Source organism: Zeus faber (assembly GCF_960531495.2).
Source record: "Zeus faber genome assembly, chromosome: 17".
NCBI lineage: Eukaryota > Metazoa > Chordata > Actinopteri > Zeiformes > Zeidae > Zeus > Zeus faber.
The window spans coordinates 11053283-11067783 of NC_137204.1; the positions used below are offsets into that span (position 1 = coordinate 11053283).

The window sequence follows — 14501 nt, forward strand, 5'->3', positions numbered from 1 at the left end:
AGGAGCGAACAGAACTCCCTCCAGAAGACCGAGGCGAACTGGGCCAGGAAGGTGTCGTTGGCGGCGGCGGACCACAGGAACGGTTCCGCCCATTTGGATTTCAGGCCCCGCCCATTCAGTGCTAAGGTCCCGCCCATTCGGAGTTAAGGACCCGCCTGTTTTTTATGCCGTGCCCATTTGGGGGTTAAGCCCCCCCCTTTCGAGTTATGTTCCCCCCCATTCGCAGTTAAGGCCCAGCACATTTGCAGGTGCTGTGGGCTGCAGGTGTACCAACATGATTGAGTGGGCTGAAGGATGGGAGCACCGCCTTACTCACCTGGCACTGACTAAGGACACGCCCTGAGGTGATGGTAAACTGGCTCTGAACTACACACAAGGTTTTCCAAACTTGGACAAAGGACACTTGTTGTTTAGATGAAAGGAGACTGATCAAAGTCTGCAAACGTAACTACAGCTGTTGTATTTTCTGTACGACACACAACATCATAGAAAGCATAGAAAGAAGTTATTGGGAAACAGACTATTCTCTACTGAGTGTTTTCTGTTTACGCTGAACATTATTACTTTCACTTTCCAATTGACTCGTCTCTTGCTGAAGTTAGTTTCAGATTCACTGCACATTTTTATGGTGCATTCAAATTCCTCGGAATTTTGAAACTTTGTGCATGGCGTCTCCTCATCATAGCCTTGCAGCCCTTTTCTTTTGCCTGCCCGCATTTGGAATTTTAAACGAGGCAAGTTTTTATTTTATTTTATTTTGATTTGTTTTCGCTTTTTGACTGCCCGGGTTCTAGAGGGAAGCCGGAGGGATGTCAGACAAGGGGGCCGAGGCGGAACAGGCAATGTCCATGGCAGGGGGTGCTCCATGGGGTAATACTACCCGTGGACCAGTCAATCTGGGGGTTGTGGAGCTGGAGCCAGGGGGTTTTGGGGGGAGTTGATGAGGTAAAACACCATGGTCTTCACATTCTCTTCACACCAGTGGGATGTGAATCCAGGACAGTAAAGTTCTCACTGATGTTCTTCTGTTCCAGCTGCTGGAGGACAACATGGTCACCTTTGTGAAGGAGGAGCTGAAGAGGCTCCGGAAGGTTCTGAGTCCAGATGACCCACAATGCTCAGAGAGGCAGAGGGAGGAAGAGGATGATGAGGTGGACGGTGAGGAAGAGGAGCAGAGGAGGAGCGCCAGAGAGGGAGTTGTGAACATCACACTGCACTTCCTGAGGAGGATGAAGCAGGAGGATGTGGCTGACTCTCTGCAGAGCAGTAAGAGGCTGTGATTCACACATTTAAAGGAACATTCCACTCTGGTTCTCTGCTTTATTAGTACAACTGTTTCTGAGAAGAAAATGAGAGCAATACCAGTTCTCTACATGTAGAGTTCAGAGATATAGCCAGGACAGTTGCTAGGAGACAGTCGCTAGGAGACAGTCGCTAGGAGACAGTCGCTAGGAGACAGTCGCTAGGATACAGTTGCTATGAGACAATAAATATTAATATACATAAGAAAGGAAAGGGTCGCTTTATTCTGCAGTTTGTCAGTCGGTGCTCTAAAATAAAGAGGCAGACAGACGTTGGTTTTACTTGTACAAGGGTCGGATCAGAGATGTGCTAAGGAGCAGCTCTCTGAGTCGAACAGTTTATTTTCAGGGAGTCCGAGAATATATGGTCAGCTCGACGTCACAGATACAGAGAATGCACAGTCAGCTTGACCTCACAGGTACAGAAAATAATTGGTCAGGCCAAGATAAGGCAAGCTTTGAGGATGGGGCAAGCTTTTTGGCAGGAACCCAAGGGAGGACACAATCTAAAAGGTTTGTGAAAGAATTAACACTGCGTGCTAAAGTAAAAGTAAACAGTGAAGTTGTGTTCCTCATTGTGGATGTGCATATATGTTTATGTGATTACATGGATTAAGATATATTGTTACATTATAAACTATGTGCCCCGTGTAGAAACAAGACTTGATTTCCTTTTTGTGATTTTTCAGTGATATATTATAGTATTATATTATAGTATTTTTGCCACTCTTGATTGGCTGATACGGGGACGCGCCTTGCAGTTTATTGTGCACAGAGCTGCTTGGTTAGACCTTAACCTCTTGTGGCGGTGGCACCACAAGCCAAACGCAAACAGGCCGCATGAAAAAAATGACAGCAGAAGAAGTGTGGTGTTATAAGTTCAATAGCGGGCATGAATATGAACCAGGTAGACTTTTTAAATCTGCTTGGACTAAAAAATGGAAGTAAACAGATACCTTCCAAATGATTAACAGCTTACTCAGGAGGACAAACCACACACCACGTTTTTTGAAGTAGAAAGCTCTGACTAATGCTGAGTTTCTCGAAGCATTTGATATTTTTTGGCATTTTTATATGACATATGATTTTACATTTCTCCACCAACCCAGGCTCTCAGGCAGGGGAGGGGCGGCGGGGTTGCTGTTATCGATAGAAAGGATTTTGAAAGCACTCCCATTTCACATAGTAGTTTTACATCATTTAAACATTTTGGTTTAATATTAAATTTGAAGGATCCGGTCATAATTTTTAATAATTTAGAGACCGCATACACCAAATAATGCATTAACCATGAATTTGCTGAGTTGTTATCTCATTTTATGTCAAAATATTACAAAATTCAGGTTTTAGGTGATTTTAGGTGTCTGCTGCCCAGGCCAGACTTTTTTTATTGATTTTATGGAGGTTCTTCACTCTTTTAACCTCACTCAAGCGGTACAAAATCCTATACATTCTAAGGGCCACACCCTTGGCTTAGTACTGTGCCGTGGTCTCAGCCCTGAAAACATTGAGACGGAGGATGTCTGTGTCCGATCACAAAGCGGTTTTATTAAGTGTGGTCTTATCCCAATTTACTATCATTCGCAAGAATCCTCTCCGCCGCCGTGTTTTGACCTCTACGTCAACTAACAAGTTTTCGGGGCTTTTCAGTGCTGCTGCTTTGCCTTTAACTGCCTTTTATCCAGATTTTAACACAGAGGAATTTGTCTCCCATTTTAATGACACGTGTCTGACTGCCCTGGACTCTGTCACACCATACAAAGAAAAAAAGTCAAATAAAACATTGCAACCCTGGGTAAATTAATCCACCCAGGACCTAAAGAGAGACCAAAGGAGAAAGGAATGGAAATGGAAGAAGAGTCGTTTACACGTATTTTATGAGATCTGGAAAGGGGCTATGCACAATTATTAAAGGGCAGTTAAAGAAGCAAGAGCAACCTTCTTCTCTAAACTGATTGTTGCAAACCATTCTAACCCCAGAATTTTATTTAAAGTAATAGAGTCCATCATCAACCCCCCGCCCACCCAGGAGTTCTTAAACTTTTTTGTGAATAAAGCTGAGAATATAAGACAGCAAATTACTCCCCCTGACCAAGTTATACTGTACATGCCAGTGGGGACATTGACAGTTATTTTAGCAATTTTGAAGCTGTGTTTATTTTTTTTAACTCTATCCCACATGAAATCAATCACGTGCAGCCTTGATATTATCCCAACCACATTTCTTAAAGAGGTGATTGACACAATTGAACCCAGTTTATTTTCTACTATAAATAGCTCGCTGGAGAAAGTCATTTTTCTTTGTGTTTAAACATGCTGTGGTCCATCCTCTTTTAAAGAAACTAACCTTGATCTCTATGTTCTCAACAATTTTAGGCCCATTTCTAAACTTCCATTTCTATCAAAGGTTTTAGAGAAGGTGGTATCAACCCAGCTTTTGGCTTTTATGTGCCATTATAACATCTTCGAGAAATTCCAGTCTGGTTTTAGAGCTTTACATAGCACAGAAACTGCCCTCCTCAAAGTAACCAACGATATCCTTTTAGCAGCTGACAGAGGAAAGTGCAATCTTAATTCTTTTGGACCTAAGTGCCGCCTTTGACACTGTAGATCACGCCATTTTAATTGACCGTCTCAACACCTGGGTTGGCATCAAGGACACTGCACTTGGCTGGTTTTATTCCTACCTATTAGAAAAATCTTCATGGTCAACTTGGGTAACTACTCATCCTCTACAACTCACATTACCTGTCGCGCGCCGCAAGGTTCTATTTTAGGTCTAATTTAGTTTTCAATCTATGTGCTGCCTCTTCGCCAAATAATCCAAAGACACAATGTCTCTTTTCATTGCTACGCAGACTACACACAGATATAGCTTCCTCTGAGACCTGGTGACCCAAGCAGCCTAGCTGCTGTTGTAGATTGTCTCAATGATATCAGCTGTTGGACCACACAGAATTTTTCGACGGCTCAATCAAAATCAGTAATGAAATTGTTCACTCCTCGAAATTCTACCAGTCAAATTGAGAGTGGCCTTGGCGTTCTGTACACGAATATGATATAAGTCCCTTGGCAGAAACTTGGGAGTACTATTTGACTCTGACCTGAACTTTGAACAACAAATTAAAAAAAAAAGTTCTGCTTCCTTCAGCTGAGAACCATTTTGAGAATCAAACAAATACTATCACACAGCAACCTGGAAAAAGCAGTCTTGGTCCTAAGTTTCTCATGACTCGACGACTGTAACTCCCTCCTTTCTGACATCAACCAAAAGTCACTCTCCCACTTCCAACTCGTTTAGAATGCAGCAGCAGATCTGGCTTCCTGGCTTCCCTCCATTGCCTCCCTGTTCGGTTCAGAATCGATTTTGAGATTTTACTGATCACTTTTAAAGCACGTCTGGGTCTGACTCCGAGCTACATAACAAGTATGTTGGCCCCATAAAAGCCACTAAGCAGCCTCAGACCCTCAGGCGGGGGGCCCTCATGGCTGTTCCAAAGTCTAGATGAAAAACTAAAGGTGACCGTGCCTTTTTCGTCAGGGCCCCTCGACTTTGGAACGACCTGCCTGAGATAGAGCTGGCAGAATCAGTGACGTCTTTTAAATCAATTGTCAAAACCCATTTTCATGGATCAGCTTTTATGTGATGCGCCCCCTTTCTTTATCTATTTTATTCTTTATTTACTTATTTAGTTTTTTCCCCTTTGTATTTCTATTATTATTATCATATTGTATTTATTTATTCATTTTTATTGTCTCTTTATCCACTTTTTCCAATTTAATTAATTAATGTAATTCCTGTTTATTAATGTTCCTTTGCCTTTTCAATTCACGATCTGAGCACTCTGCTTTTATTTCATTTGCCAACGCACTTTGTAAAATGTGCTTTCAAAGGTGCTAAATAAATAAAGCTATTATTATTATTATTATTATTATTATTATTATAATTATTATTATTACTCTTCACTGACTGGCTACACAACCTTTGAACTTACTGGCTATGCAAAACAGAAGAAAGGGCACATTACCCGGCCTAAAAACACCGTAAAAAGCGGCGTGTTTAGCGGTTTTTACTGCGTAAAAAGCATTTTATCTACGTCACTAGTGCAGTGTAAAAAGCGTTTTATGTACGTCACTAGTGCAGCGTAAAAAGCGGCGTGTTTAACGTTTTTTACGGCGTAATAAGCATTTTATGTACCTCACTAGTGCAGTGTAAAAAGTTTTTTATGTACCTCACTAGTGCAGCGTAAAAAGTATTTTATGTACCTCACCAGTGCAGCGTAAAAAGTATTTTATGTACCTCACTAGTGCATCGTAAAAAGTGTTTTATGTACCTCACTAGTGCAGCGTAAAAAGTATTTTATGTACCTCACTAGTGCAGCGTAAAAAGTATTTTATGTACCTCACTAGTGCAGCGTAAAAAGTGTTTTATGTACGTCACTAGTGCAGCGTAAAAAGTGTTTTATGTACGTCACTAGTGCAGCGTAAAAAGCTTTTTATGTACGTCACTAGTGTAGCGTAAAAAGTGTTTTATGTACCTCACTAGTGCAGCGTAAAAAGTGTTTTATGTACGTCACTAGTGCAGCGTAAAAAGCTTTTTATGTACGTCACTAGTGCAGCGTAAAAAGCGGCGTGTTTAACGGTTTTTACGGCGTAATAAGCATTTTATGTACCTCACTAGTGCAGCGTAAAAAGCGTTTTATGTACGTCACTAGTGCAGCGTAAAAAGCGGCGTTTGACGTACCTCACTAAAGCGTCGTAAATAGCAGCATTTTTTTACGGCGTAAAAAGTGGCGTTTTATTCAAGATTTTTTTTATTTGTCACATACATATACATACTTCCATACATATATGCAGTGAAATGTAATGCAACGCACCCGGTGATAGCACACAATAAGTCCTAGGAAAAAGTACAAAAATAAAATAAAATAAAAAGTAGAAAATTCCTTTCTAATAGACCGACTAACTGACTCCTAAAACGTAATACATATATACAATATATATTTTATGTTCCTAGAGTGCCGTAAAAAGCTTTTTATTGTTGTTTTTACAGTTTAAAAAAAGGCGTTTTCATGTACCTCACTAGAGCGCCGTGCATAGCGGCGTTTTCTACGGGTTTTTACGGCGGAAAAAGCGGCTTTCTTATGTACCTCACTAGAGCGTCGTAAATAGCAGCGTTTGTACAGTGTAAAAAGTGGCGCTTTATGTTCTTCACTGGAGTGCCGTTGAAAGCGGGGTTTCTTGTTTGTTTGTTTGTTTGTTTTACGGCGTAAAAAGCGGCGTTTTTAATGTTCCCCACTTGAGTGCCGTAAAAAAGAAAAAGCGGCGTGTTTTCTATTCCTCACTAGGGTGCCAGAGAACGTTGTTGTTTTTTTGTTTGTTTTGTTTACGGCGAAAAAAGCGGCATTTTCTTGCGCGATCCCACGAGAGCGCCGTAAAATAGCGGCGTCTTTACGCGACGCAAACGAGTGACGTCATTCGGCGCGGATGGCTCTCCGTTGGCCCCGCGGACTCCTGATTACTCGACGGGACGCGCCGCAGGTGTGAGGGCCATACCCACAGTTTGACGCAATGTTTCCGTTTCTGTTCGGCGCGCTCTTTTTTTTCCAACGTGTGCGAGAAGGTGAGAGCGCCGCGATGTATTGGCCGGGCCTACATTGCAGTGCAATGTGATAAACTTAATTTCAAATCTGTTTTTTCCGACAGTGGAATGCAGTCCCGTGCGAAAATACAATACAGGTGCCGCTACTACACACGCCTTAGGCCTACTTCCCTGGGTTTTCCTATATATATATATATATATATATATATATATATGATAATTAATTTCTAATATGAGAGTCTGCTCTACCTTGATGCAGTGCTTGTTAAACATTGGATCGCCAAGACGATGCAGTACATTGACTCCAACCCTGAGACACTAGAAGGTAATCTCAAAAACCGTGATCTTGGGTCAGAGTCCTGTTCGTCTTTTTCTTTCATTGGAGGGAGGGGGTGGTTACTTGAGGGCGTTTATGTCATGAACTGCATCCGTGTATTACCATCTGCAGAGCTGATGAACAACGACCATGCGTTTGTGGAAGGAGACCAGATTGTGCCAGTAAGTCACAACTACTATTTGCTGTTGGCTGGTCTGGTTTATACGTGTTGAGCCATGTCCCTGTTGTGAATTTGTCTGGATACCATGCCTTGTGTGGAACGGTCCAATTTAAAATCCATAATGGACCAGTCACTTTTGTTTTTTTTATTTAATTACATGTATATATTTCATTTAAAATTTGTAGAAAATAGGCCTAGCCCATGCTAGTAAACTGTAAATATGTGTACTATTTTACTTCATTATAGCACAAATATGTAGAGTTTACTATCCTGAACATTAAATAATTTAAACGAGTAAAAATGCTCCCCCTCACCTCTCCCATTAAAGTATAACTGGATTTTCAATATGATCATCAAACATAAAGCATGCAAGGATGATTGTGTGTGAATGTATTCATGTTTATGAAGATGATTTCATATTCACGCACATTATTTTGCAGGACATCAGGAACGCAGTAGGTTCACCTTGGCTGAAGGCAGATGGGCTTATCTCGTTGCCATATCTCATCAGCAAGGAATTAGGTTGGTGGTAGTACTCGTCCTCTCTGACATTGTTTGCGGGCACTCTCAAGTGAATATTTTGTAAATTTTCCAGCAGACAGGAAAGACGACATCCTCTCGGCTTTAGCGATGGTGTCTGAGCACACGTGCATCTCCTTTCACAATCGAACCGATGAACCAGACTACTTGATCTTCAGAAGAAGCCATGGGTGAATGACTGACTAGTGGATAAATCTTCTTCTCTGGGCTGCTCCCGTTAGGGGTCGCCACAGCGGATCATCTGCCTCCAATACCTTCTGTTCTCCACATCTTGCTCCCTTACACCAACCGCCTGCATGACCTCCCTCACCACATCCATAAAGCTTCTCTTTGACCTTCCTCTTTCCCTCTTGCCTGGCAGCTCTATCCTCAGCGTCCTTCTCCCAATGTAACTCTCATCTCTCCTACACACGTGTCCAAACCATCTCAATCTCGCCTCTCTCACTTTTCCACCCAACCTCAGCGGATAAATACTGTAAAAAACAAAAGTTGAGTATGCTGTTAAACAAATGTTTATTTTTGTAGTTGTGCTTCGCACTTGGGGTGCATTGGCGGAGAACAGCCGGTGTATATTGGCCCTCCCTGCAAGGTGGGCAATATCTGCCACGAGGTCCTCCACGCGTTGGGGTTCCATCACGAGCACACGCGGCTGGATCACGGGAAATACATAACCATCGTTTACCAAAACATTATGAAAGGTACCACGTGTCTATTAACGCGGGTTCTTTGTAGCGCCTCATCGACGTATGGTCTTAGGCAGCGCTGGTCCTGCTTGATGGCCCATCAAGGTGTGTGTTCTGTGTAGGAATGGAACGAAACTTCAAAGCGCTCAACGGCCAAACCTTCGAGCTTCCCTACGACGTCACTTCGATCCTGCACTACGGGAGGTAATGTGTCGACCAGGATAACCCCCCCCCCCCCCCCCAATTTTCTTCTCATATATATATATATATATATATATATATATATATATATATATATATATATATATATATATATATATATATAGGGAGGATTGTGTAAATGAGGCTGCATTAATGCATTTTCTGTTTCCAGTGGGTTTTTCTCTCGGAATGGCTTGCCCACCATTATAACCGAGGGAAAAGAGGAAAACATGGGTCAGAGGAAGTACATGACGGAATTGGACATAAAGAGGGTCCGCAAGATGTACAACTGTGGTTTGTGTTATTTCCTTTATAAAATTTGCTTAGCGATTCTGGGTTTGGGGTTTGGGCCTTTGGCGAATGTTTCAAGTCTGGTCTCGTTGATTCACTAGATGCAAAAGAAGCTCAGGGCGGAACTGATTTGAGCCATCCTAAGAATGGGACAATCACAAACGCCCCTTCTAACAACACCACCGGACTGTCTACCAATTAGACCCAGGGAATCCACCAACAACTGGAAAGGAGTAACCGCAGCCGCCATTTCCAATGAAGTTCACCACTAGAGGGCACAGCGACACCACAATTGTTTAAAACTGGGACTATTCCACTTGTGCCCTCCCAACAGAGCAAAGACTCTTTACTATTGGCAATTGAAAAAAATAATGTCTTTGTGTTCGTGTTATGTACAGTCAAATTCTAACTTTCCAAATGAGATCCTGTGGGTATCATATGGAAAGCTTAGAGTATGTATATATGTATGTATGTATGTATAATGGAATGTCCTGTTGAAGCTCTTTAAAGACGTATAAGAATGGAAATGTGACTTAGTTTATTCCCTTTTGGTTTCTCCAAAACCGGTTATACATATTTGAACAATAACTGCGCGTTTGACCGGACACAATCTTTTTTCTCAATTGTTTACACACCGACACTGGTACTGGAGATACGATGACCACCACCCGTAACTCCTGTACCGATCACCTGAACTAATTCCCCTCAAACTGCAAGCACATTTTTTGCTTTACACTCAGGTTGCAGTTATAAAACACACTTCAAAACCCTACACACAATTCTCGACATTTGGCACAATCTTCATGAATACAATCTCTTGTTCACGTGGAACACGCTGCCGTTCAAAATGATTCTCCACGCTGACTTGGCACGTCTGCCAACGCATGTCGCACAATTGTTCAATTAGGAAAGGGCCACAGGCAAGCTATTCTGTTTCGGAGCAACCGATGCCAACGTAGAGATCGGAAGAGACCGAGGAGAGCCATAATCTCTGAAATCTGGGACACTTTGGTTGACCATGTGGTCAACAATGAGGGAGGCTGGGCAGAGAGTACAGCCAAACTTGAGCAGGTTCACAGTAGCGTCCATCGTCCGGACTTTCCCAAATGAGAATAGGAAAGAGATCTACTCCCATTACAGTAGTGTAGTGCTGCATATCAATGACACAGTACATTTTCTATTTGTTCTGTATGTAGAACACTTTATATATCCGATGTTTGTTGGGATGTATTCAGTATTTCAGGGAAAAAAAAACATTTTTGTTTATATTACAGTATATTGGTGCAGTTTATATCTGAGTATGAAAACTGCAGAAAATAATTTAGAACAAGACATATGTACAGTCGTCTGACTGTACATATGTCGTAAGTGTAACACTGAACATGCAAAAGCCATAAGTCTCCTGATAAGGCATGCATACTAGTGTTTTCCATTCAAACAAGTGTTTTACATTGAGCACATCAGTGTTCAATTGGTTCTAAGAAAAGGCTATTCATATGATGTGTGTGATTTCAACACAAAAAAAAAAAACATTTTGAGAAGACACATTGTTTTGAATACAGAGTTTCATTCTGCGGGAGTATCGTGGAGTTTTTTTTAGCCTGGGAACCAGAATCTCCAGGCTCATGTTTCGTTTGCTCTGCAGAGTATGTCTGGCCACCCTCCCATTCAAACAGATTTCCACCCCAACTCGCCAGGGTCGGGCCAGTCACAACCGTTTATCTAACATGGGGCGGGTTTGATACAATGACAATGCAGAGGGGAACCGTTAAGGCACCTTACCAAGATGGCTGCCACTGATGTGGAACGGTCTATTGAATCCGCTATCAAGATAGCATTAAACAAACTGGACGGTGTATTTTCTCGAAAGAGCTTTTGTTGACGAGAAAGATGTGTCTGTCGTACTTCCGACCGGTAAAAGTTACCAGTCGCATTACATCACATGTTTCTTAGCTCAGATTGGTTGTAGGTCTGTCCAGTGCTCTCATTTGTTGAAGGTCTATCCAAGGCAAGGGAGGTTTATTTGCATAGAACATTTCAACAAGGCAATTCAAAGTGCTTTACATAAAACATAAAAAGCATAAAGACAAAGCGCCAAAAAAAATCACGTTTAAAGGACCTAGAATGCATTACGTTAAATAAATAAATAAATGAAAATAATACACATTGTAAAAGGAAGAAGATTCAAGATTCAAAATTCAAGAGATTATTTGTCACATACATATACATACTTACATGCAGTGAAATGTAACTGCAACGCACGGAAGCGAGACGTGATAAAGTTAGGAAATAGAATGCATAAAATCAAGTTAAAGTGACTGTGCAGTGCAAGAAATGTATATATTTTAGTTTAGCAAAAGGCAGCAGCAAACACAAAAGTCTTCAGCCTTGATTTAGAAGAGGTAAGAGTCGGGAGTTCTGGGAGTTTGTTCCAGATATGTTGGTGCATAAAAACTGAACGCTGCCTCTCCATGCTTCGTTTTGCTTCTGGGGACAGAAAGCAGACGTGTCCCAGACGACCTGAGAGGTGTGGACGGTTCATGACGTAGCAGAAGATCAGAAATGTATTTTGGCCCTAAACCTTTCTGTGCTTTATAAACCAACAATAGAATTTTGAAATCAATTATTTGACGGACAGGAAGCCAGTGTAAAGATCTGAGAACTGGAGTGATATGATACTGGAGTGATACTTTATTGGTCTTAGTGAGGACTCGAGCAGCAGTGATCTGTATCAACTGCAGCTGTCTGATGGATCTTTTCGGGAGACCTGTAGAGACACCGTTACAGTAGTCTAGTCTACTCAAGAGGAATGCATGGACAAGTTTTTACAGATTCTTCTGAGACATAAATCCTTTAATCCTGGATGTGTTGTAAAGGTCATAGTAGGTTGAATTTGCAATTGTTTAAATGCGGCTGTTGAAATTTTGTCCAGAGTCCATGACTACACCAAGATTTCTGGCTTGGTTTGTGCTTTTTAACGTTACCGATTGAAGCGGAGCGCTGACTTTTAGTCCTTCCTCCCTGGCTCCGAAAACAATTGCTTCAATTTTCTTTTTGTTTAATTGGAGAAAATTCTGGCACATCCAATCATTGATTTGTTCAATGCACTTGCTCATTAATTGTATTGGACCATAGTCCAACATGTAGACGTTAAACAGAAGAGGCCCCAGAATGGAGCCTTAGGGAACTCCTCATGTTACTTTTGTCCACTGTCCAGATGTGTGATTACCTATAGACACAAAGTAGTCCCTGTCCTTTAAGTAGGATTCACAGTTTAGTACTGTGCCAGAAAGTTCCACCCAGTTTTCCTGTCGAATAATATGTTGTGGTCAACCGTGTCAAATGCAGCACTGAGATCCAGTAATACTAATACTGAAGTGGGAAGAAACCCGAAGGAAGAGACGTGTTGACAATTCGTAGAAGATCTGAGGCCATGCAATTGGAAACATTTTTCAAAAAGCCTGTCGCCAGAATATCGAGGCAGGGGGAGATGGATTTCAGAGGTTGTATAAATCTCCTCCAAGTTCTTATGTTTGACCGGTCAAATTGTGTCATGGTATTTGAATTGATTTTTAGTGGACACAGGGACAGCGCATATCCTGTACCTGCACGTCAATTTTTATGAATTTTGTCAGTGAAGAAGGAGGCAAATTCATTGCAGGCCCTGGTGGATAGGGGTTCAGAGGCTACTGCCACAGGAGGGTGTGTTAGCCTGTCGACAGTAGCGAACAAGGCCTGTGCATTATAATTGTTTTTGGCGAGTCACTGCTCTGATTGTCTGTAGATCTATCCAATGCTCTGATTGGTTGTAGGTCTATCCAATCGCGTCCAGAGACATTTTGGTCCGTGCCCGTTGGTAACACCCCTTGGAAATGGAAAACGAATGGAGAAACTCTACACTAATACGCATTTGCTAATTGGTCTGACTCAAAAGTTCGCCTTTTGAGTGGGTGTGGTTTTTGGATTTGTGTGTATAGTTCTGAGAATTTTTTTTATTTTTTTTTCAGAAAACGTGCGTAAAACAATTGAGAAAAACGGTAACGCGGCGGCCATACTGCTCTGACGTCACAATCGGCTCGGAAACTCCACCCTGGAGTGTCAGTAAACAACTGGAGAAACTGAAAGCCATTATGACAACAGTGGACCACACGCTTGGCTGTGTTTGGTTGGGAGGGGAGAAAGCATCATTTATTGATGGCTAATGTACCGATGTCCCCACAGTGCTGGTCGTTTTACCTTCAACACCGTGGATATATCCTTCAACCAGTCAAGAAAGAGGCTATTAATAGTAATAATTAGGAACCCGGATTACAATTTCTCACTATTATATATTGTGGGTGTCTCTGCCCACAGGTAAGGGTTTAGGGAGGGAAACAAGAGTCCTTTTGTCCGTGCTGCGCCAACATGGCGAGGGTTATTATTATAAAGTCCCACAGAACGGCTCGCTGGCCACAATTATAAATAATAATTAATAATGCTGATAATGATGATGGTTTTGGGCCAATTCGAGGCAGCTTGGCGGCCACGGGAAAGGGAACCGTGCTGTCGTCCGCAGCCGGTGCTTGACCACACCCCTTTGCCCGCCACATATATCAATAAAATTGCATTAATCTACTGCCCACTTCACATATATCCGATGTTTGGAATCCCTGAAAACCAACGAACAACAAAAGGAATGCCTTTCACCATTGCTCTTGAATGTGTGTGTCCTATACACGCTGATCAGGTCTGGCGTCTATGACGATGTAGATGTAACTACACATTCACAAATATACATTATCAATTTAAACCAATGACATTGGTGCTGGTGAAATCTGTCCATAACCCTGAGTGCAGCATCTTTGTCAAAAATGCGTAGAAAATGAGCAATGTATATGTTTTGATGACTTGAAGTTGAATAATCGAATACGGACGAGATGGCGACAGACAGATTTATAAACACTTAATTGAAGGAGGATACATATCAATTTGATAGCCTCCTTTTTATGTTGCTTACTTTAGATTTGTTCTTTCTTATTGCGGTGTTTTTTTTGTATTCTTCTAGAAATAATACAACGTGATCTGGAAATTAAATCAACCCAAATGAATTATCTGATCGACTGATGTTTTTAACAACCGATTTTCATCAGATTTTTGGAAACTCTTGTATGCAAAGAAATCTTAAATGGGTTGTACTTACACATTTTGTAGTGAATGTCTTGCCACCGGATACTTCAGTAGATGCCACTAAATCCCAATATATTTCTAAAGTGAAAAATAAATAAATAAACAAACAAACAAACAAACAAATAAATAATATATATATTTATTTATTTATTTATTTATTTATATATTAAACATTAAACATTTATCAAATAAATTATATATATATACTGTGTGTGTGTGT

At 41.4% G+C, this 14501-nt stretch overlaps 1 protein-coding gene across 1 annotated transcript; it reads left to right on the forward strand.

Annotated features, from left to right (window-relative positions):
* Positions 1 to 7191: 7191 nt before the first annotated feature.
* Positions 7192 to 9334, forward strand: LOC307242943 (low choriolytic enzyme-like; the record flags this gene model as incomplete). The annotated part of the gene is made up of 8 exons (XM_080017591.1): positions 7192 to 7228; positions 7352 to 7401; positions 7841 to 7922; positions 7996 to 8110; positions 8466 to 8638; positions 8746 to 8827; positions 8997 to 9118; positions 9217 to 9334. The coding sequence occupies 8 exons, from the start codon at positions 7192 to 7194 to the stop codon at positions 9315 to 9317; spliced, it is 762 nt and encodes a 253-aa protein (XP_079873717.1). The 3' UTR covers positions 9318 to 9334.
* Positions 9335 to 14501: the final 5167 nt, after the last annotated feature.